The sequence below is a fragment of the Exophiala aquamarina genome (assembly GCF_000709125.1).
Source record: "Exophiala aquamarina CBS 119918 chromosome Unknown aczIA-supercont1.1, whole genome shotgun sequence".
Classification (NCBI taxonomy): domain Eukaryota; kingdom Fungi; phylum Ascomycota; class Eurotiomycetes; order Chaetothyriales; family Herpotrichiellaceae; genus Exophiala; species Exophiala aquamarina.
The window spans coordinates 351,481-371,497 of NW_013550587.1; the positions used below are offsets into that span (position 1 = coordinate 351,481).

General features: G+C 52.0%; 5 protein-coding genes across 5 annotated transcripts; 4 read left to right on the forward strand and 1 right to left on the reverse strand.

The window, feature by feature from the left end:
• Positions 1-1,870: 1,870 nt before the first annotated feature.
• A1O9_00140 (uncharacterized protein) lies at positions 1,871-3,949 on the forward strand (the record flags this gene model as incomplete). Its single annotated transcript, XM_013409304.1, has 1 exon — positions 1,871-3,949. The coding sequence occupies one exon, from the start codon at positions 1,871-1,873 to the stop codon at positions 3,947-3,949; it is 2,079 nt and encodes a 692-aa protein (XP_013264758.1).
• A 1,794-nt stretch (positions 3,950-5,743) lies between these two features.
• On the forward strand, positions 5,744-7,183 carry A1O9_00141 (uncharacterized protein; the record flags this gene model as incomplete). The annotated part of the gene is made up of 1 exon (XM_013409305.1): positions 5,744-7,183. The coding sequence occupies one exon, from the start codon at positions 5,744-5,746 to the stop codon at positions 7,181-7,183; it is 1,440 nt and encodes a 479-aa protein (XP_013264759.1).
• Positions 7,184-8,829: 1,646 nt separating this feature from the next.
• A1O9_00142 (uncharacterized protein) lies at positions 8,830-10,038 on the forward strand (the record flags this gene model as incomplete). The annotated part of the gene is made up of 1 exon (XM_013409306.1): positions 8,830-10,038. The coding sequence occupies one exon, from the start codon at positions 8,830-8,832 to the stop codon at positions 10,036-10,038; it is 1,209 nt and encodes a 402-aa protein (XP_013264760.1).
• A 645-nt stretch (positions 10,039-10,683) lies between these two features.
• On the forward strand, positions 10,684-12,357 carry A1O9_00143 (uncharacterized protein; the record flags this gene model as incomplete). Its single annotated transcript, XM_013409307.1, has 1 exon — positions 10,684-12,357. One exon carries the CDS (start codon positions 10,684-10,686, stop codon positions 12,355-12,357), a length of 1,674 nt encoding a protein of 557 aa, XP_013264761.1.
• A 1,990-nt stretch (positions 12,358-14,347) lies between these two features.
• On the reverse strand, positions 14,348-15,717 carry A1O9_00144 (uncharacterized protein; the record flags this gene model as incomplete). The annotated part of the gene is made up of 4 exons (XM_013409308.1): positions 14,348-15,068; positions 15,115-15,236; positions 15,282-15,580; positions 15,624-15,717. Coding segments are annotated over 4 exons (1,236 nt in total), but the record flags the coding sequence as incomplete, so codon positions are not given.
• Between the last annotated feature and the right edge of the window lie 4,300 nt (positions 15,718-20,017).

Consider the following 20,017-nt stretch of genomic DNA (forward strand, 5'->3'; position numbering starts at 1 on the left):
TGAACATGGCATCCAAGCCAAACCCTCGTGCTGCTCTCGTGGCTTGGTGTTCTTAATGTTCACGAGTGGCGGTCGGCTCACCGCTGTCAAAGATTATGGTGGCTGCACATGGCGCTGTCCACGAGTGCCACGAGTGCCACGCCGCAAACCCTCTAGCAGCTCAACGCTTTTGTTGACGACTGTCACGGCATTCGGAATACCCCTGGGATTATATTCTTGCAAATAGTCCATCATGCAAGCTTCCATACAACTTGGCGGCTTCCACAGACTTAAGCATGAATCCTGAGGAGTCTGCAACTTACCGAACGTTGCTTGCATATGCACCTAATGGTCAATATCACATCCGAACTGGTGGAGAGGATGGTGTCATTCCTAGCAGTAAGCGAGCAATTATCTCATGGTGACCTCCCAAATTGGCCTGAGCAAAGCTTCAAGCGGAAGGTTCTCCGTCACAAGCGTGTTTGCGCTAACTTTCGAATAGGCTTGCCGAGGTCGACCAATCTGCGAGGCATTCAAGGTTAAGAGCTCATCGCACGGGAAGGGCCGCTTCCACCGGTCGAACTCTGAAGCACCTTTAGCCGGGGAAGATCCGGCAAGATTCGGAACCCCTCACTCAGTACGAGGGACGGAGTATGTCGGTAGGACCCCGTCTCGATCTCGACCTGTTTAACTTTGATAAGGTTATCCACACGAAGTTCATGGGCCAAGAACCCCTCTACAAGATGTGCCTCGAAACAGAAGATCACCTCGATTCATAGCACCGGGTATGGTGAGGACACTTGTATGCAGATAGCTGTGTCCATCGGCCACAAGCCGCTGCAAGAGTGGCGCTATTGCCATTCAAGCAACTCATGTGTGGTTTTGTGCTCACCAAGTCGCTGCACGCCATTTCGTGATGTCGCGAGGGCATGCTGTACTCCCGTCACGAAGCACTAGAAGACAATTCGTTAGGAAGGACAAGCATTGGCAGGTAGCCTCAGGGACATCGGTGCTAGTTGCAGGAATATTATGGGCTCTAGACCAATCATAAAATTCGTGAAGGAGGACAAGCGGGAAAGGGCACTTGAGGGGGTTGGGAGGGGAGATAGAGTCAACGACGTGGGTGAGTAAGTTGGGCTTCTAGGACATGAGACTCAGGAGAGTTTAGCGGTACGGCCCTTCTTGTTTTTTGAGGAACGAAATGGGAAGAGGCAAGCGGAAGGGAGGCGGCTCGAGCCAGGGGAGATGAGGAGCAAGATTCAGGAACATCCATTGAGAAGCGCTGGATGCTATTCATGGAAGAGGGATGTGGGAGATCAGTGGCATGGTATTTTTGGAAAAGGGGCCCACCAATGCCGCCGTCCGGTATCGTGATTGGCCATATGCAGAGCCTACATGACACTAGTACCTTGGCCGCACAATCCATTTTTCATCACCCTGCTATTACTGTTTATTGGCTTCCTGGGGGGAAGGTTGACCTCCTGGCCGCCTTCGCAATAGCTTCATCTAGCTTCATCCTCTCCAGCGCGTACTTTTCATAGCTGCCCACCCATTGGATCCCCTTCTAGCTTTTCTCTCTTACCGCCCAGTCTACTCCAAGTTGTACCATAGAACACCACCCCACCCCGCTCACATCCCACAATGACTGGCTGCATGGTCGCGTTTCACATCGTTCTCACGCATCCTCCTGCACGAGCACATCGACATATCATGCATATGCAATTGAATCCACCCTGGCCTGACCCTCCAGTCATCACACGATTTTCGATGTTTCTAACCGCCAAACCATTTCTCACCCAAATATACATACCTCTTCCCCAGCTCAAATCTTCAACTCCACCATGATTCAGTCTTCAAAATATTGATACTCCTCATGGAAACACCTGCAATGATGGAGTGGTCTCAGCAGTACCAACAGCTAAAGCTTGATGCAGTTGGTATGACGCAGAAGCCTGACAGCTTGTCCTTCTTTGCTCGTCGAACCTATATTCCCCGCCCTCTCTCAGAAGCCACCGAGATTTTCGATACCGACGCCGAGGATGAACCATTTGAATCTCCAGAGGATGACGACAGTCAATCCACCTTATCAAGCCGCGATGAGCTCCCTACACCACCGCATACCGGAGGACTTGGCGGGTTTGAGTTCCATTTCGACGACAAATGTGTTGTCGGGCCCCAAGGACCACATCTGTTCCGAAGTAGCCCTGATATCTTGACCCAACCTGAAGATGATGTCTTTCTCGGCATGTCTCCTGTACCTGGAACCGCCATTGCTGAATCACCAAAGACAGCTGCAAAGCCCATCGATTCTCTCACTAGCGCTGTTGCAGAGCTCGATGAATCTCAAGTTCGTGACTGGACTCCGCGACAAGTTGCTGACTGGATGGCCGAGGCTGGTTTCGAGTCTGCTGTTGTGGAGAAGTTCCTCATTCACGATATTTCTGGCACAGTTCTCATCGACCTCCAATTTGAAGACCTTAAGGAACTCGACATCAGCTCGTTTGGCAAACGTCACAGGGTCATGAGTTCTATTCAACAGCTCCGCAATTCAAGCATGATATCCATTGAGACCTCTCCGGTCTCAAGGACGCCATCCCGAAGCCCAAGATCAATGCAACGGCCAGCTCGTGCTTCAGAGTTCCAAATGGTCATTCCCTCTCGGTCAAGGTCACGCCGTTCTCCGCGGCAGAGCACCCCCATCACACCCTCCGAGTCTGTCTCTATTGTTGGCATCGAACAGGTACTCCCCAAAGAGCACAAGTGCTCCAAGGGTGAAGACTGTCCGAAGTGGCAAAAGCAGCAACGGAAGATTCTTCGCATGCAACGTGCATTTGAAGAAGAGGCTAACCGGCCAATTTCTGCATCCCCATCTGAGGCCGGTGTTGCACCATCTGTCGTTGGTTCATCGGATGTGCTCGGTCCCAGCTCGGTCAAAATCACTCACGAGGCGCTCAGCGTCGTCCAGCCTCGGGATCCACAAGAAAGTGTCCGGCAGTTTCTAAACTTCCAACATATCCACAACACAACACACTCTCCTTCCCCACCTCCTGCAGCCTCAGCCTCATATGCACTCAAATCTCCTCAGCTCACTGAACACCTCAAAGGCCTTCCCAAATTGACAATTCCGGTTGATGTCAACGCCGAAGAGACGCAACCAGCCAGAACGCCCATCTCTGCTCTGCAGCAACCAACACAGATACAAGCCCAACTTCGGGCCCAGCTGAAAGCCGACCCATATCATTATGGTGGCGTTGCTTCACCTGCTGATATATATCGCCTCGACACGCCCATGTCGGCCGTGGACATTCCAGTCACCGCCATCGCTGTGGACCCTTGCGAACGTGATGCTTCTCAGTCCGTCCCACCTGAGATGCGATATGGTGCCCCCATGGCCTCCACACCCGACCCAGTTCAACGTTCAGCCTCCACGCAGCCCCCTCGCCGCCATCGACAGCCATCATTCACACCCTCTGTCGCCCCCGTCAAAGAGAACGTCTCTCATTTGAACCGTGCGCCAAAGCGTGTGACCGAAATTGAGCTTGCCAACCATCAAGGCTGGGTCCGTAAACGCAAAACTACACGGATGCTACGCCATGAATGGCAGGACAACTATTGTACTTTGGTTGGCACCAAGCTCACCATGCATGATACCCATTACGCCAACGCAAATGAGCTTGAAGACATCGACGTCGATGAGTACACCCTCCACGCATACTCCCAGGCGTCCAGTTCCAAGCTGTCTGCAGCGTTCAAGAAGAGCCTCTTGGGACAAGGCAAGCTACCTGCAGGCGAACACTCGTTTGCCTTTACACTCATTCCCGAGGACAAGGCCGCTCAGAACAGAAAACTGTTCGAATCCAAGAACAAGTCCCACCACTTTGCAGTAGACTCCTCGAAGGAGCGCGTTGAGTGGATGAGGAAGCTGATGCTGGCCAAAGCCATGAAGAAGAATGAGGGTGTTCAAATCTAAATCTGGTGTGCTTCACACTATGCCTTGCAACAACATACAGCTATACCTCGCTCCACTGATGAACCTACAAGACACCATATGTTTATCCTGACGACCACGACCCATGACTCTCTTATCAAGATGTTGCCTCGCGGCAATTTTCTTTTCTTACAGCCTTTGAAAGACGGGATCCCGAACGATCATTTGAGCATGATCCAGACAGAAAGTTTGGGACTTTTGACACTTTTGCATAGCGCTTGGAGTCTAGCAGCCTTCTACTTAGCGGAAGGATGAGATGACTTTTTATTGAGGTTTGACTGTTTTGAGATACCACCTTTCGCCATCCACCTTGCGCCAAACGCGCTTTTTCCATGTCAGATCCACAGCTGCTGCAGAGCACAGCAGTCGCCCCAGCCACCATCAGTCGCTGGGCTCATGAGCCCTGGACAAGAGTCCTCGTGCATATCTAGTTGGCGACAGAAATCAATGGAGATATATGACCAACTTGAGAAACCACGTCCACTGTGTATACCTTTTGCTTTCCGTCTTTGTAGTTTCACTAACGATATGTCCTGGCGAACGCGAAGTGAATGCCTCGGATGGCTCTGGAAGACCCCTCCAGAGCAGCCGAGAGCCCAGGTCCGCCAGTCCCAGTAGTCGTAATGTGAAGCCAAATTTCCACCAGGTGAGGAGGTACAGGACAGAGGTTCCATAGCAGCAGTGGGTGCGCTGGGCTCAGGTTGTCAGATGTAGGAGGCCAAGGGTCAGCGTATCCGAAATTGGAAAAGCCCATCGGAAGCTGCCCACCTGAACCAGAACCAGGATGGATATTTAGGATCATTCTTTCCACCAAAAATCGAGGCTTTCTTAGCCCAGTGGCCAGTCCATAGCTGAGGAACGGTCTTTATGGTGAGCCCCCCAGCTAGAGACTATCGACACAGTCTTCAAGTTGCGAACCTCATCACGCGACCAAGTGTTTGGAGTCGGACGCCGATCATATTTCCCGCCGCGCGACGAACTCGTCAAAGCACGCGAGCTTCTACGCCAGATTGACTGAGCTATGGCAAGACTCGCCTCTCGGACTCAACATCAACAGCTGAAGTACTTGGCGACCGTCAGGCTGGAGGATTGTTGGCTGACGGAGATAGGTTTGTAACGTTCGTGAGGTGTCAAAGACCTGTCACCTCAACATCTTTCCCGCATGGCGTGCCGAGAGTTCCCCTGATAGATGCATTGCCACATTACTCCCAGGCTCTGGGATTGCGACTCCCTCATGACTACTTGGAGGAGTACACTTGTTGAGGGCGGTCTCAGGGCTTGGTTTTGCTTACGCGATTCAAGATTGACATTCAGGCTTCATGAGGTCCTTTGAAGTCTATTCTATGCTAATGTCGCCTTCAAGTTGTCATCAGCACGCAAGGGGTCAGTCGGGACAGCGGCAGCCTTGACAGCATCGCATGCACCGTGCATGTCCAGGCAGGAATATTTCGTGTCTCAACCCCTATTGCGCCCAAACCTCCTCCGTGGCGTCCATTGATCAATCTCAATGCACTTTGTCAGTTCAGGTCCATCCGACGGATGCGAGCTCCGTACATATCCCTTAAGGACAAACCACATGCTCAGATTCAAAAGCTGATGGATTGTATTCTGGCTAATGCCATTCTGGGAACCCATCAAGTGAGGAATGTGCTTTGTTTTTCGCGGGGCCAATTCACTTCTTCTACCTACACCAGCTTAATTCTTAGGTATGCTTGACTGGCAAACCTCGACGCAGCTTGTGGTTTCCTCACCACACTCAACGCCCCCATCCTCACCATGGAGCAATCATTTCCTCTTCTGAGCCAGAGTGCTGAAGATGAAGTCGATCATGCGTATGTCGGCCTAGAGAAGCTGCCAAAACGAGCATGGTCAAGCGCAAGCACCGCCCTCCATTATATCCTTCCCACGATATCCTTCCTTCATTCTGCACTTCCACGGTTCCTGCAAATAGGCGGGCTGAAATCGAGGAAAGAGAAACATCATTCGACGGCATGGCTTGATGCCTTACGGGGCTACGCTGCTTGCGTGGTGGTCAAGTTTCATCTGTTCAATTTTTCCCAGCGAGAGATCTTCCATCAACCAATCCTACATGCGTTTGAGGCTGGACGCGGGAGCGTTGAAGTCTTCTTCGTCATATCAGGCTATGTCCTCAGTGTTCGCGTGCTCAAAATGATTCGAAATCAGCAAGCAGCTCCATTGCTGAACGGCCTCGCTTCCGCAACATTCAGGAGATTCCTCAGGCTCTACGTTCCGACAGCCTTCGCCACGCTTTTGGTAGCCCTTGCGCTACAAGTGGGGTTGGTCCATATCGATAAGCTATGGAAACCTACCCTATACGAGCAGCTAGCGGATTGGATGTCGGACACCATATACGCCTCTGACCCTTTCCACGATGTCCTTGGGTGGTGGATAAACCAGGGTTACAGAACCAAGTACGCATATCAGTTGTGGACAATACCTCTCGAGTTTCGAGGAAGCATGGCGCTCTTTCTGTTCTTGCTGGGAAGTTGCAAGCTGACCACAAGAGGGAGGATGGTCTTGAGCTGGATAGTCATTGTCTGCTGCTACCGGTGGCAGGCGCACTATGTAGCATGCTTCCTAGCCGGAATGTGCATTGCGGATGTGTCTATCAGCTTTCCTCCCGAACAGCCTGAAGGCTGGCTCCAACTACCACAGCATCAGATGGATACAAACGCGGCTCTGCACGGACGACGAGAAAAATGGATAGGCCTCGCCCGGAAGGGTGGACTCATCTTCATGTTCATCATGGGCCTGTTCTTCCTCAGCGTTCCGGCAGACACCGGCACAAATGGGCCTTGGCCCTTCCAGTACGTTAGCATGCTGACCCCCTCGTACTACGGAGGGGACGTCAAGGAGTACTTCTGGCTGAGCATCGGCGCAATCCTGCTGGTCCTGTCGCTCGAGTACTCGCCTACCCTCCAGGTCCCGCTCCGGTGGAGCTTCTCGCTGTACCTGGGCGAAATCTCCTTCGGAATCTACGCCATCCACATCCTGTGCAACTGGATCCTGTACGAACCGTACCTGAAACCGTGGCAAGCAGATTCCCTCGGAGACTCCATCTGGGCCGACTGGCTCGTTGCCAGTATCATGTACTTTGTTGTTTTTGTCGCCGCGGACTATTTCACCCGCGTCGATACCCAGATAGTCACTCTCGGCAGGTGGCTGCAGAACAGACTTTTCGTGCAGTGGGAGTAATGAGTAACGAACGTGCAATCGGTTTTTACCCAAGTAAGGTGGTTATTTGGGACTCTGAGTATGGAGAGGCATGTCAAGGGCGTTCTATGTAAACTAGGCGAATACTATTCTACCACGTAGGTATTAGACAAGTTCTATCGAAATTTGTCACGTATGCTCCGTACCAAGGCATCTCCCAAGATTGAAAAGTCCGGGGATAAGCTTCAGGACTGGGTTCCCGGCGACCGACCAGTTCCAAAGGCTTCGCCTTGGTCCGTCCGTCAGGACTTAGGAGCCATCACAAATGAGGATGTAAACTTTGCTGGCTCGAAGATAATACATAATTAGTATTGCAGGGGCAGAAATGTAAACACTGCGCTACGCGACAGGCCGAATAGAATGCTATGTACCTCAGTACGATGAGACATCGATGTCCCTAAGCAAAGCCTGCTCAAATTTACTGTAAACAGTACTCCTCGCCAGCCACCTGTCTAGGCTTATATTAGAAGCAATGCCAGCGCTAAAAAGAACACCACCTATTCTCCGCAGGCCATATGATCTATCTAGGTATTTCGTACCTAGATAGGTCTCGAGGTACATGTACATGCAGTCAAAGAACCACGGCAGCAGAAAGAAGAAAAACCCTTCCATCGTAATTACATCGCCGGACCCCAAATCTGACTGCCGACGCGGGCGAGCTGGAGGGTTGGCCAAACCCTGGACGGAAGACACCCCTGAGCTGAGGCGTGGTTGAAATTAGGTAACAGAATAGGCGTTCCCCGGCGCCCTTGGGACTTGAAACGTCATTCTTGGCTTGGATTCTATTGTGCGATCGAAAACTCGCCCACACCCACGCCCTCGCCCATGCTCAATCAACCCCCCGTACCAAGGCGAGGATGCCGCATTTGCCGTCAACTCAACACCCACCAAATATATCTAAGTTGAGTAGTACTACTAGTAGTAGGGGAGTGCGGCGATGTGTTACTCCGGACAGTATATATACTACGGGCCCTAGCATGGCGACCTCGGCTGGCATCTCCGCAACCGCGCCCTCCCCCCCCAGATCCAGATGGGAGAAAAACTAATGATGATCCTCGATCCCCCGAGTACTTTAGGCCATTCATCCATCGGTACGACGCTCTTTCATTTTCAACTGAATCGCCCTGGATTTTCCATTTACAGCAGATACACCCTGTTCTGGGAAGGAGATTTCCTGGCAAACCTACTGGGGTTTTGATCTTCATGGCTGCTGTGTGAAATTGCTTCCAGAGTGGTTGGTCTTTGGAGGTTATTGGAGTTGGAGGGTTGGATTGTCCGAGTATTATTGGAAGCTGGACCCGGAACCGGTGATCGAAGCGCTGCAGCAATCGTCATGTACAAAGACCACGACGACCGAGTAAGTGAAGCGGAATCTGCGGCGCCGACGGAGAGAAGCAGCCGTGTTGCCGCCGAAAAGGATCATGCCCGTCCTACCTCTGATGAAGATGGCAGAGAGCGTGCGCCCTCGTCGGACGGAGCTTCGCAGGCTTTCGTGCCTCCAAATGGAGGCCTCGAGGCTTGGTTGCTAGTTTTGGCTGGCTTTCTCGTCTTCTCGAATACTTGGTATGTGGCCCTCCATTGGTTCCTGCAATCAGCCTTACTCGCACCAATCATCGAGGGCACCGGCCATGTCGAAGACGGTCTGCGAGTGGACTTTCGGACTGACAAGAAACTCCAGGGGCATTACGAGCACGTTCGGAGCATTCCAAGCATTTTATATTCGAGACCTGCTGTCGAACGAGTCCGCGTCGGCGATATCGTGGATCGGGAGCGTACAAGCATTTCTCGTGGTCTTCATCGGCGTCTTCGCGGGCCCGCTGTTCGACATGGGGTATCTCAGAGTCATGATTGTGACGGGCTGTTTCCTCACCGTCTTCGGTATGATGATGACCAGTCTGGCGACTTCTTTCTATCAAGTCTTCCTGGCGCAGGGCATCTGTGTCGGCTTGGGCGAGGGTATCACTTACATCCCCTGTCTGGCCCTGATATCCACGTACTTCACGACCAAGCGTCCGATCGCCATTGGCATCGCCGCTGTCGGGTCGAGCTTCGGCGGCGTCATTTTTCCAATCATGTTCCGAAAGCTCCAACCGCAGATCGGATTTGGCTGGACGGTCCGCGTTTTGGGTTTCATTGCGTTAGCCTGCTCCGTTCTGATCTGCGTCATCCTGGGTCGGCACAAGGGTGAGGCACGCAAGGCACGTTCATTGTTGGACATGTCGGCGCTCCGAGAATCTGCCTTCGTCTGCTGGGTGCTCGCATTGTTCTTCCTCTTCTTCGCGTACTACATCCCACTCTTCTTCATCGTCTCATACTCACGGTGGGCTCTGGGCACCAGCGAAGACTTTGCATTCTACATGCTCGCCGTCACCAACGGAGGGTCTGTCCTCGGTCGAACCGTCCCCTATCTGCTCGGACAACGGGTCAAGCCGATATACACACTTCTGTTCTCCTCAGTGTTTGGTGCGATCCTTCTCTTCTCGTGGATCGCGATTCACAGCTTGGCGTCTTATGTGGTCTGGTGCATTCTCTGGGGTTTTGTCGCTGGGGTCCTCGTCACAGCCCCTACGTCAACGACTGCGCACCCAGTCCTTTCACCATCAATGAACGTCGTCGGGACCCGGCTTGGTATGAGTTGGATGGGATCATCGATTGGGTCTGTGATTGGCGCACCCATCGCAGGGGCCTTGGCTAATGTCTCTACTGGTGACTTTCTTCATGCCCAGATTTTTGCTGGTGTTATTATGCTGGCTGGTGCCGTTTGCTTAGTTTGGCCACTGATGTCAATTGAGCGTTATGACAGAGCAAAACTTCGACATGAGAATTCCTGTACATAAATCATTTGAGCACAACACATTCTTCCCTTCTATACCTGTACTCTCGTCAACCCATTGGGTCGAAACATACGCTGGCTGACCAGTCCATAGCCGTAGTAGCTATCACGATTGCTGTACATCGACAACTTACCCGCGACTGCCATCTCTATAGGCCGCCTCGGAGAACCTGGTCAATACTCCCAGGTGTGTTGTGACCGAGACCGAGCGGTGCACATGGGGGCACCATCTCCGATAGGTGCGGATTTTAGAGCGATCTCGCAATTCGGTCCAAGCCTTTGGAAATTCAGTCACAGCATCAACTTCCTCATGCGCAGAAGAGCCTTCTAAACCAGTGGCTCCGCCATTTCGGAATATGTGCGGTTTTCGGACACTTAAAATTCCAATGTAGAGTCCACATCCCAGTGCCACCGACGGTGGTGACGTTCTTATCTCTCAGCAGACACTCTTGAGAATCCGCGTTTTGTGAACAAGTGCCCTGGCAGGGCCGTCAATTTGGCCAGCTTACTAGGACCCGTTGAATGCATAAGAATTTACACGACTCAGGCGTCAAGGGAAAGCACATGCCCTCTGAATCTGCGTATTCGGCCATGACCCATCCGCTTCAGTCTTAGGCCTTGCCAACACCAACCAGTCCCAGGATCTATAATGAAGGCTAGAGCATGTACCAAATGTCGACAGTGGAAAGCAAAATGTGATAGTTCTGGTAATACTCCTGGTGGATGTTCACGATGTCGCTCTCTCAAACTACAATGCGTATTCGACGCCTCGTTCAAACGAGTGTCCAAGGTCAAGCGCATGCAGCAGATGGAGTCGGAGATCAAACAATTGCGGCAGACTCTCGTTGAAACAGTGCAGACTGGGGAGATTCCTAACCAGGCCAGTGCGCACGAAGAAGAGGCCACACTTTCTGAAGACTGGGCAACTCAACTTTCCGACATCCCGGGGGTAACTCAACCCCTTCCACCGACGCAGTATGGCCTTGAAATGTTACCTCAGACAGACGCCCTGACCAAACCAGCCGCTGTCGTCGTCGAGCCTTCCGCATCGTACAAAATGCTGGGCAATGTCTGTCTCACCGACAGTCAAATAGAGCAACGGTTCAGATCGTACTTCACTCGCTGTCATCCCCACTTGCCTTTCGAAATGGCAACGACCTCTGCGGACGAAGTCTTCATGAAGAGTTCTCTTCTGTTCTGGGTCATTTGTGCTGTTACTTCGAGCTGGAGGATCCAACTCCAACTTTCTCCTTCAATCAAAAGTATGGTTGCAGACAGCATTCACGCTTACCCACGCTCAATCGAGACCGCGCAAGCCATCCTTATTTTGTGCATGTGGCCCTTCAAGATTTCCGGCATGAGGGATGACCCATCTCTGATGTACAGTGGCATTGCCACTCAGATGTGTCTGCAACTTGGACACCCATCCTCCAGTCAGCACGCCTCAGCCAAGTCGACGCCTGATGGTAGTGGTGGAGTAGGGGAAGCTTGCGATCAAACATCTACGTTGTTAGCGTGTTTTATCGTCAACCGGGTACATTCTGGTTACCTGGGGCTCCCCGCAACCACTTTGGCTCACCCAAAAATCCTGAGAGCCTTTGAAGATCCTGCAATTGACCCTACACTTTCACAGCTCGGTCGAATCTATCATCTGGTGGGCGAAGCGATCGTCGCGATCGGTGCAAACGGACCTTGTCCAACAGGCATGTTAGAGCCGGATTCTCGATTGACGATGATAAAGGTGTACGGAGAGCAACTTTCCGAGCTCCAGGAGAGATATCTTCAGGGCATGAAGGGTATAGTAAAGGTGTCGTACTTTTTCGCTCGCCTTCAGATATGGTCGTTTGCTCTGTTGGATGATATGATATTCTCCGAAGATCTGATCAAGATCTATCACAGCGCTGAGGACGAGGCGTGCCAAATAATCGAACTTTGCTATGATATGAATCTTGCAGCGAGCCCCTATCACTTCCGACGGGCCATCTGCTATAGTGGGTTCGTGCTCGTGAAGATACTTCGTTCTCCCTACTGTCACATGAAACGCGAACTTCTCGAGGACAACGTCGAACGAGCCCGCCAGGCACTAAGCACCACTGCCAGCTCACCCGACGATATTTTCTGCAAAGCCTGCCAGGTTCTGGAAGAACTGCTATACTTAGAAGACAAGAAGCGGACAGCTCCTATTTTCTCTAGAATGGGCGCATCCATGATGTTTGACATGCTTCGCATCTATTGGGAGAATTGGCACGACAGAAACATGCCTGAGGAGGTACCTTCTCTTCTTGATCTTGACGCAATCGACTGGGGTACCCTAGGATTGTGAGAACACCACATCAAGTAAGAATCCGAGGAATCAGGGAGGGTAGTCCTGTTCGTGCGGGTGAAACGTCCGTTTCAGGACGTCGTGCAGAAACGTATCTTGAGGCGTCGTTAACCCAGGGATATGCTTCCAATGGGTGAAGTATTCAGGTTCCGCACCTGAAGCCAAGAGTGTTTTCACTCTCCATATATAGAGAAACAACCGTAGAAGGATGGATAGCTTGCAAATGCGGTTAGCCTTCGGTGTTCTTGTTTTCACGTTCTTATTGAAAAAAATCATCAATCTGTGATCAGTGGTTTTACATCGCTGGTGGGGTACAACCCAAAATCCAAGGCTTCTGTCATGATACTTGGGAGACGCGATCAGCAAACACTGTGGCTTTCCGTTGAGATATTCCTAGAGTTTGCGTTTGACGCAGTACCGAATCATGCCATCCAAGGCCTGTTGTGAGTAAACCGGCCCAATGCACTGGAAGTTAGACCCCTTCGATCCCATGTGAAGTTGAGCGAACGGTATCCGCGATGTTGTCAAAGAGATGCACCCGATGGCAATGCAAAGGGAGCTTTGGAGGCCTCTTGAACTTACACCTGAGGCTCCTAGGGCAGCTCAGCTCAGCTCTCACCTCTGAAGCAATCTGAGCACGTCCGCCCCGCACTAATTTCAATCAACGGGCAGCTGTGGCTGGAGTGCCCGGCGCACGTATGTCAAGGCAGGGACGTGATAGGTCTAGGCAGTTGTGTCGCTTCTTCGTTCTCAGGCAAGGCAATCCTCGAATGAACGCTCAATTGGTCCTTGAGTAGCAATTCAATCGTATTCAATCATAAAGATGCCGTGGCGTGTGAGAGCTCATGAGCGGCAAGGGGGAGAGCAACAAAAGAAAAGTGCAGTGGAATGCATATCGGAACAGCCATGCCAAGCACCGTGTTCCGACGGAGAGGTGCAGGAGCGCCTTCGGAACCTGCATGGGAAGGAGCTTCCACGTGCCGGGGCTCGTTGACCCTGCAAGCACATCGAACACCAAACTTGGTGCAGAGAAAAAGCAAATCCCCGAGGCGGTGCCGGTAATAGGAGCATTGTCGATTGGGTATACCGAGTATGACCGAGTGGCCCTCATAACCGTGGCATAAGCTTTAAGCCTCAAGCCTCATGCCTGTAATTATTTTGTCTAAGTTGGCAAAGCAGCCTATCGCGCCGGGTGCCAACATTGATCCATTATACTTGCAGCTATATCGGTGGCGGGTTGTGACGGTAGCATCAGCAGCTCACAAGAGCAGTTTAGGATCCTCCCGCTGCCTGCACCGAGGCTATCTTCCTGAGTTTCACGTCGTCTAGGTCGAGCTTGAAACGTCCCATCACGAACTCCTGCGGTCCGGCAATCATTCAGAATTGTCTTACCACGGCGCAGTATACCTCACTGCTCGTAGAGACGTTGGCCTGGCCTCCAAGATCCAATCGACAGGATGGAAGTGCTCTCAATTGGCATTCAGCGCGCCAGAAAGGTTTGATCTCGAAATTCGTTTTACGCCCTGCCTATAACACTCCGCTTGCTGACCAAATCCCTCGCATTATCTAGGTCCGTTTCCCTCACGATGGACAGAGCACGAGGGGTTCCCATCAAGGGACGGCTACCCCGATTCCTGGCAGAGACGGAGCTAGTTAGAGTTTCTCACTTTTCGATCACAATCGAGGCACCGCCAAGAGGTTCCTGATAACCTCGATGCCGAAATTCTGGCTCGAAAGGTAGACACGGAGATCTGTATTTTCACCATCATGACTGCGAGCCCAGAAGTGCTGCAACAAATTTGCAGGAGCTGAGGACTAGGCCCTGTCACTGGGGGGGCGCTGAGCCCAAAGTAATCGGCAAGCCATGTTGTGGAGTGGTTGCGTAGGATTAAGTCGTCCTGGGTCTTGTTGTGGACGTGCTTTAACATACTCCTTTTGTACATTCCAAAAGGGATAAGGATCAACGATTTCTGTATGGTAGCCGTCGAGCTCTTTCGAAACTCTTTCTCCAGCACTTCTCCAAGTCATCCTTCAAACAGTCGAACCACCAGAATTTTTGGCACACGGTAGATACCTTCTTCCAAGTCTGCAATCCTGGAAACTTAGTAATCACCAAATCAAGAACATCATCTGCCTTCTTGACAGGATGGATGGACTGAGTTCTCCAGTTCACAATGAGCGAAAGCCATAATATGGCCTCGGAATCGGAAGGCTGTGGCGATTTTATGGCTTTAATATTCTTCATCATCGAGTCAAGAAGCTTGTTATCAAAAAGTGACGTGCGATTTTCCTGACTGAGATGACGAACACAAATGGCTAGGCCGATGCAAATGATATATTCAAGGCCAAGAGGCTTGCCTGAACGCTTCATGTAGAGTAATATGAGGACGGCGTTTCGAGCACATTCTCGAGGGTCGCAGAAAAGCCGGCACAGTCTGTCTCTCGTCTGGTCCGACGAGCCCGATGAAGTAGTGGGCGACTCGTTGATGAGCGATTGCCACGAGGCGACCGAGGATAATAGCTGGATACACTGGACGCTTATCCGGCCGGATAGTGCCACCTCGGCGAAGCCATCAGGTAGTGTTGCAATCAACTTACAGAGACGCGGCGAGAATGGATGGCGCGCGTAGTCCAACTGACTACTCGGAATCGCCTCGAGATCGTCGGGAGAGCCATCGAGATATTGATCCAAGGCGTTGAAATATTCAATCCTAGCATCATCAGTACTATTCGAAACGACATTCTCTAGGGGCGTACACGGTGAGAATACCACGAATGGTTTGATGGGCGGGAGTATTCCCAAGTCCACCACGCAATACAATGATTTGCCTAATCCCGATCAAATGTGATTTGACCGCGGCTGAATCATACTGACCGCCCTATGATCATCAGAAATAGTCAGAAATGGGAACAGAACGACTTACAGCAGCAATCATGAGGTGTATTATAGAGTATAGAACGCCATCATCCAGGTGTGCGGATGGTGCTGAAAGGCGTTGCTGCAAGGCAGAGAACGCCTTCCCTTGGAGATGGCTCATGACGCTGGACCGTTCAGGGGGCCACGGAGACCGACGGAACTCATAGAGGCTCTGAGCTGCCGCCAGAAAACAGTGGAAAACGCATGGATCCTGCACTGCTGACGGAAATACCACCGAGATAACAGGATGGGCCACGTCAGGAGCGATTTTCAAAACGAGGTCCTCTCCCCTATGAATTTGGATATCTACATTGTCAGCCTTGCAGACCGTAAGCCCAGCCTTGCTTACACTCATCAATGCTATTGAAAGCATTTGCACTTCTTGTGAATGGTAGTGTTGAGAGAAGGTCTCCACGAAAAGAGTCGAGAACGGTTGGGGACAAGCGAATGCCATTGGGCTTGCTCTGGCCGTAAAGAGACAGCTTTCTCCGGGGAGTTCCTCGCTCTAGGTCGACCTCGGATGCATGCGGGTCGACTGTATGGGACTGCTCTTGAGCACCCATGAGGGTGTATCAGAGTAATCCAGTTGTGTGGGCGATATTGACGGTCAGGAGGCGGTGTCTTGTAGGGCTGGGACACTAGTTGACGTTGGATGAGTCTCTTAAATAGTAACGTAGTGTTAGAGCTGGATGAGCAGCTCGCAGACGGTGTGGCTCCAGAGACCGTGATGCATTGTTACTAAGAACAGCCGTCAACGGACGACACGGGGCGGTTCAGACTCTGGGAAGCTACACTAACTGGAAGCAGGAACCGGTCAGGGGTGTTGATTCAAGAATATGGGGAACCATAGATGGAATCCGGGTATTCGGTACAACAACTGGCGAGGGCTTACTGACGTTGGAAAGTCCAAGTCTTGATTGAAGGATTGTAGAGCGTAAGGCTTAGAACACCACCATCGAAAGCACTGGTACGTTCCTCGATTCGACACCGAAGTGTTCTCGAATTTGAGCTCTACCTCAGGCTAGAGCCCCCGGCCCCAAAGGCGAGTGAGATGGAGGGTTGCTAGTGGGGCTGACAATGGCAATTTGTACGATATTGGGCTAGACGGCTCTAGATTTGGGGGAGCACCTGCCTAGGACAGACCAAGTGGACCGTTCCTGCAGACTTACCAAAGCAGTGGTTTCTCTTGGCTCGTCTTTTCAACATCGAGAATGACAAAGACGCACCTGGCGGAGGGCAGAGTAGGATGATAGAGGATAGAGTAGGAGGACCGAGGACAGAGGTAACCACACCTACGTAGGCACCCGGGTACCTGTCACTTACTTAAGACGAGTAGATCAACCGTCTGCAATTAGCCAGAATACAGGGCCATGCCAGGGATACGGTAACTGAGAACTGATAAGAGGAAGACAGGCCTTCTCGGCGGTCAGACTGCGCCGGGGAGGATCGTCGAGAGCCGGAGGGCTTAGTCACGGTTAGCAAGTGCAGCACCAGCCTGGACTTGTGGAACATGCCGCGACTAGTGACTTGAGCGTCAAGAGTTAAGAGTCAATAGGCGTTAAGATGTCAGAGATGTCAGAGATGCAGAGATTTAGAACCTTCATGCGGGCGACGGCATGGCTGAACGCCGGGTAGCTTCAGAGGGCATTTGTCACGAGTATGGACGGATACTCCGTACCCGTACAGATACCCGTACCACAAGCTACCCCGTGACGTGTCACGTGTGAAATGTGGTACGCGATCGACCATCATTGATTCAATCAACGGTACGGAGTACATACAGTAATTGGGGACCAAATGCTTGTAGGGGCTTGAACGGGGTTCAATCATATTCGGAATGCTCCAGCTCGTTCGTCTGTGGTGCTGATCAGTCCATCATTCCACAGCCTCCAATATTAGGAGAAATTACCTAGGTACCTCGGACGTGGCCTAAAAGACGCATTGAAACAACAAGACGTCTCAGCCCTGGGCAAGTGGGAGTCCCCGTATGACGATCTTGGGTGGATTCTATCTCAAGACGGGGCACGAATACGCACCAAGTCCCACCCGAGGCGGATCCTCGACTCGGGTGCCCGGAGAAAAGATGTTCCATGTGGGTGTCCGCGAAAGGCCACGAAATGGTCGAGGCTGTGTTGCACCGAACCTTGTTTCAGCCCCCAGTTACGCAGGCAATAGTGGCAAGTCAGACACCGCCAAGACGAGGCCACCACCAATCCGAAACTACTCTTCTTCGAGAGCGCAGTACGACTGACTTTTGGGGCATGGCAAGACAACGCGCACGGTCGGTCATTTGCACCGAGTGCCCTGTGTGCTGCGACTGTACAGCCGTAACCCGCGTCGACGGTTTCGTTCGTGGCCATCGTGGCTGATCGTCTCCCCGCTACGCCGGAATCCACATGAGATCTCCAGCTCAGGAGATTTATATAACTGCTTCAGCTGGACCTTCCAAACTCCTGTTGTTGATTGTGCCTCTTCCTCTCCAGATTCCGTCCGCATCCAGTCCACCTTCATTCCTCTCGTTCCCCAGGATCCCCATTTGAAACGGCTATTTCACTGAGACCCGCGATCACAGCATTCATTCAAGATGCATTTCACCAAGCCTCTACTTTTCACCGCTCTAGCAGTCAGTGCCACCGCCCAGGACTTGGGGTCACTGGTGAATTCCGTTGCAAGCGAAGTCACATCTGCGGTAGGAGCTGCAGGCTCAGACATTGCGTCAGTGGCATCATCGCTCGCCACCGCCATACCTTCCGAGTTCAGTTCCATCACCTCATCGCTCGCCAGCGCCGTATCATCGCTAGAAGCATCAGCAGCGTCTGTCGCTTCGAGTATTTCTTCAGTCGCTGCCACCGCAGCTCCTGACGCCCAAAGCAGCCTTTCAAGCGAACTCAGCAGTCTGTCCTCCAGAGTCAGCAGCGCCGAGAGCAGTCTTCAAGCTGAAGCAACCTCATTCTTATCGTCGGCTACATCGGCTGTCGGCGGTTTGACCTCATCGCTGGGTACCGGCACCACCACCAGCACAGCTGCCGCCAACACTGGAAATGGTGCGGTCGGCTCATATGCTGTGCCGGCAGGTGGTATGCTAGGTGGTCTTCTCTTGGGCGCCGCCGCTCTTTTGTAGCACAATCCTTTGTACGCAGTTACAGAATGGTCGGAAGAGATTGATGGGAGCGGTTCTCCCAATATGTGCAGGGATCAGCTGGAGAGATAATGCCGGGGTTACCACATATTGGATGATGCAGTTATGATTTCGGAGTTGTGAGACCGAGACCCTCAGCCTAGAATTCAATGTATTTTATTCCCCACATGCAGTCAATGTCTTCCTGATTTCCACGTTCTGAAACATAACTATGCCGAGACATGCGTGATTGGAACGATCTTCTACTAGATGTGGTGTCAGTTGCTTTCCAAATCCTGTCGAGTATCATTGGTGGGGAGCCAAAGGGTGCCATCGGATAAATCTCAATCCGCTGATGAGAAATATGCTCGAGTGTACTGCCACTCTTATCAATTCTTCGCGGAGAATGGCCAGGTCACCTCCCGCAAGATATAGAAAGGGAGGGTGCGAAGTTGGGATTGTTCGCAACCGCAGCAGCCAAGGCTGAACCGTCGACTCTGCTCCCAGGTCAGTCTACGACGCCATAACACCGCAAAGCCGACCAAGTGGTAACAGGTGATTGTGACCATCTCGGGATGCCCAAACTGTTCCACTCGCAACTCAAGTGACAGGATTTGGATACACCATGAGATAGATGTGGAGAAGACCAACCGGTCAAGGTGCTAAACGCCTCAGTGTTGCAATACACAACATGCAAAGTTACCTATTCAGCTTCTCATGCCCATCAATCATCAATCTGATACTCACCGGTGAGGAGCCTGCTAACTGGAACAGGTAGCCGTACGATCCCTACTTGATGCCTCCCGACTTGATGCCCAAGAATGTGAACATCCTCCTGCTGAATGACATAATCATTCCCGAGAACAAGGAGCATTCTCTCTCTGGACTGGTGACCCCTCCCGCCTCACCTCGCCTCGAAAGCTGCAACCCAAGATCCGCGCCCAGCAGTCCCGCATTCAGTTCAGAGCGTCATGCACCGTGCAAGCTTTGATGAAAAGCGGATGCTACGTCATAGTGCCAGGACGCCGTGGTGGCCCCGTTCGAGGCGCTTGACACAGCTGCGGGCGAATCGCAAGGGATATCTCGTGCATGATTGTCGGTGAGGGCAGTTGTAAAGTGGCTAGGAGGCTTGGATGTCTTGTTCGTCGGGCACCTGCTTCATTTCATAGCGCGTCTATAGTTTGAGTCTGTGGGGTGAGCACGCTCGTGGCTTGTTCGATCGACAGAGACTAGACATGAGAGTACAGACCTTGCAATGAAATCCTACAAACGTGCCGCAGATCCTGTCATGGTAATGGTGCGGTGAAGAGTGGAAGCTCGTGTAAACCCGAAATGGGGACCGGACAGGCGGTAGTATCAGCTAAGGTTGGGCACAAATGAGTGGAAGCTTTCAACGGCCCAGGAAATCAGTAGCAGTGGGAATTGCTGAGAGTGACGCGGAGAAGAGGACTCTGCAGGGGCACCACTTTCTCGGGTTGGGAGCGGCAGGAAGGTCAAGGCCTACACAGCTCCGCAATGTCCAGTCGCTTGTGCTGTTGTAACAGACAGGCAAACAAACATCGCCTCGACGCTGGTGTCTAGGCGAGGGACGGACATTCAAGAGTGCTCACAAATTCAAGGCGAAA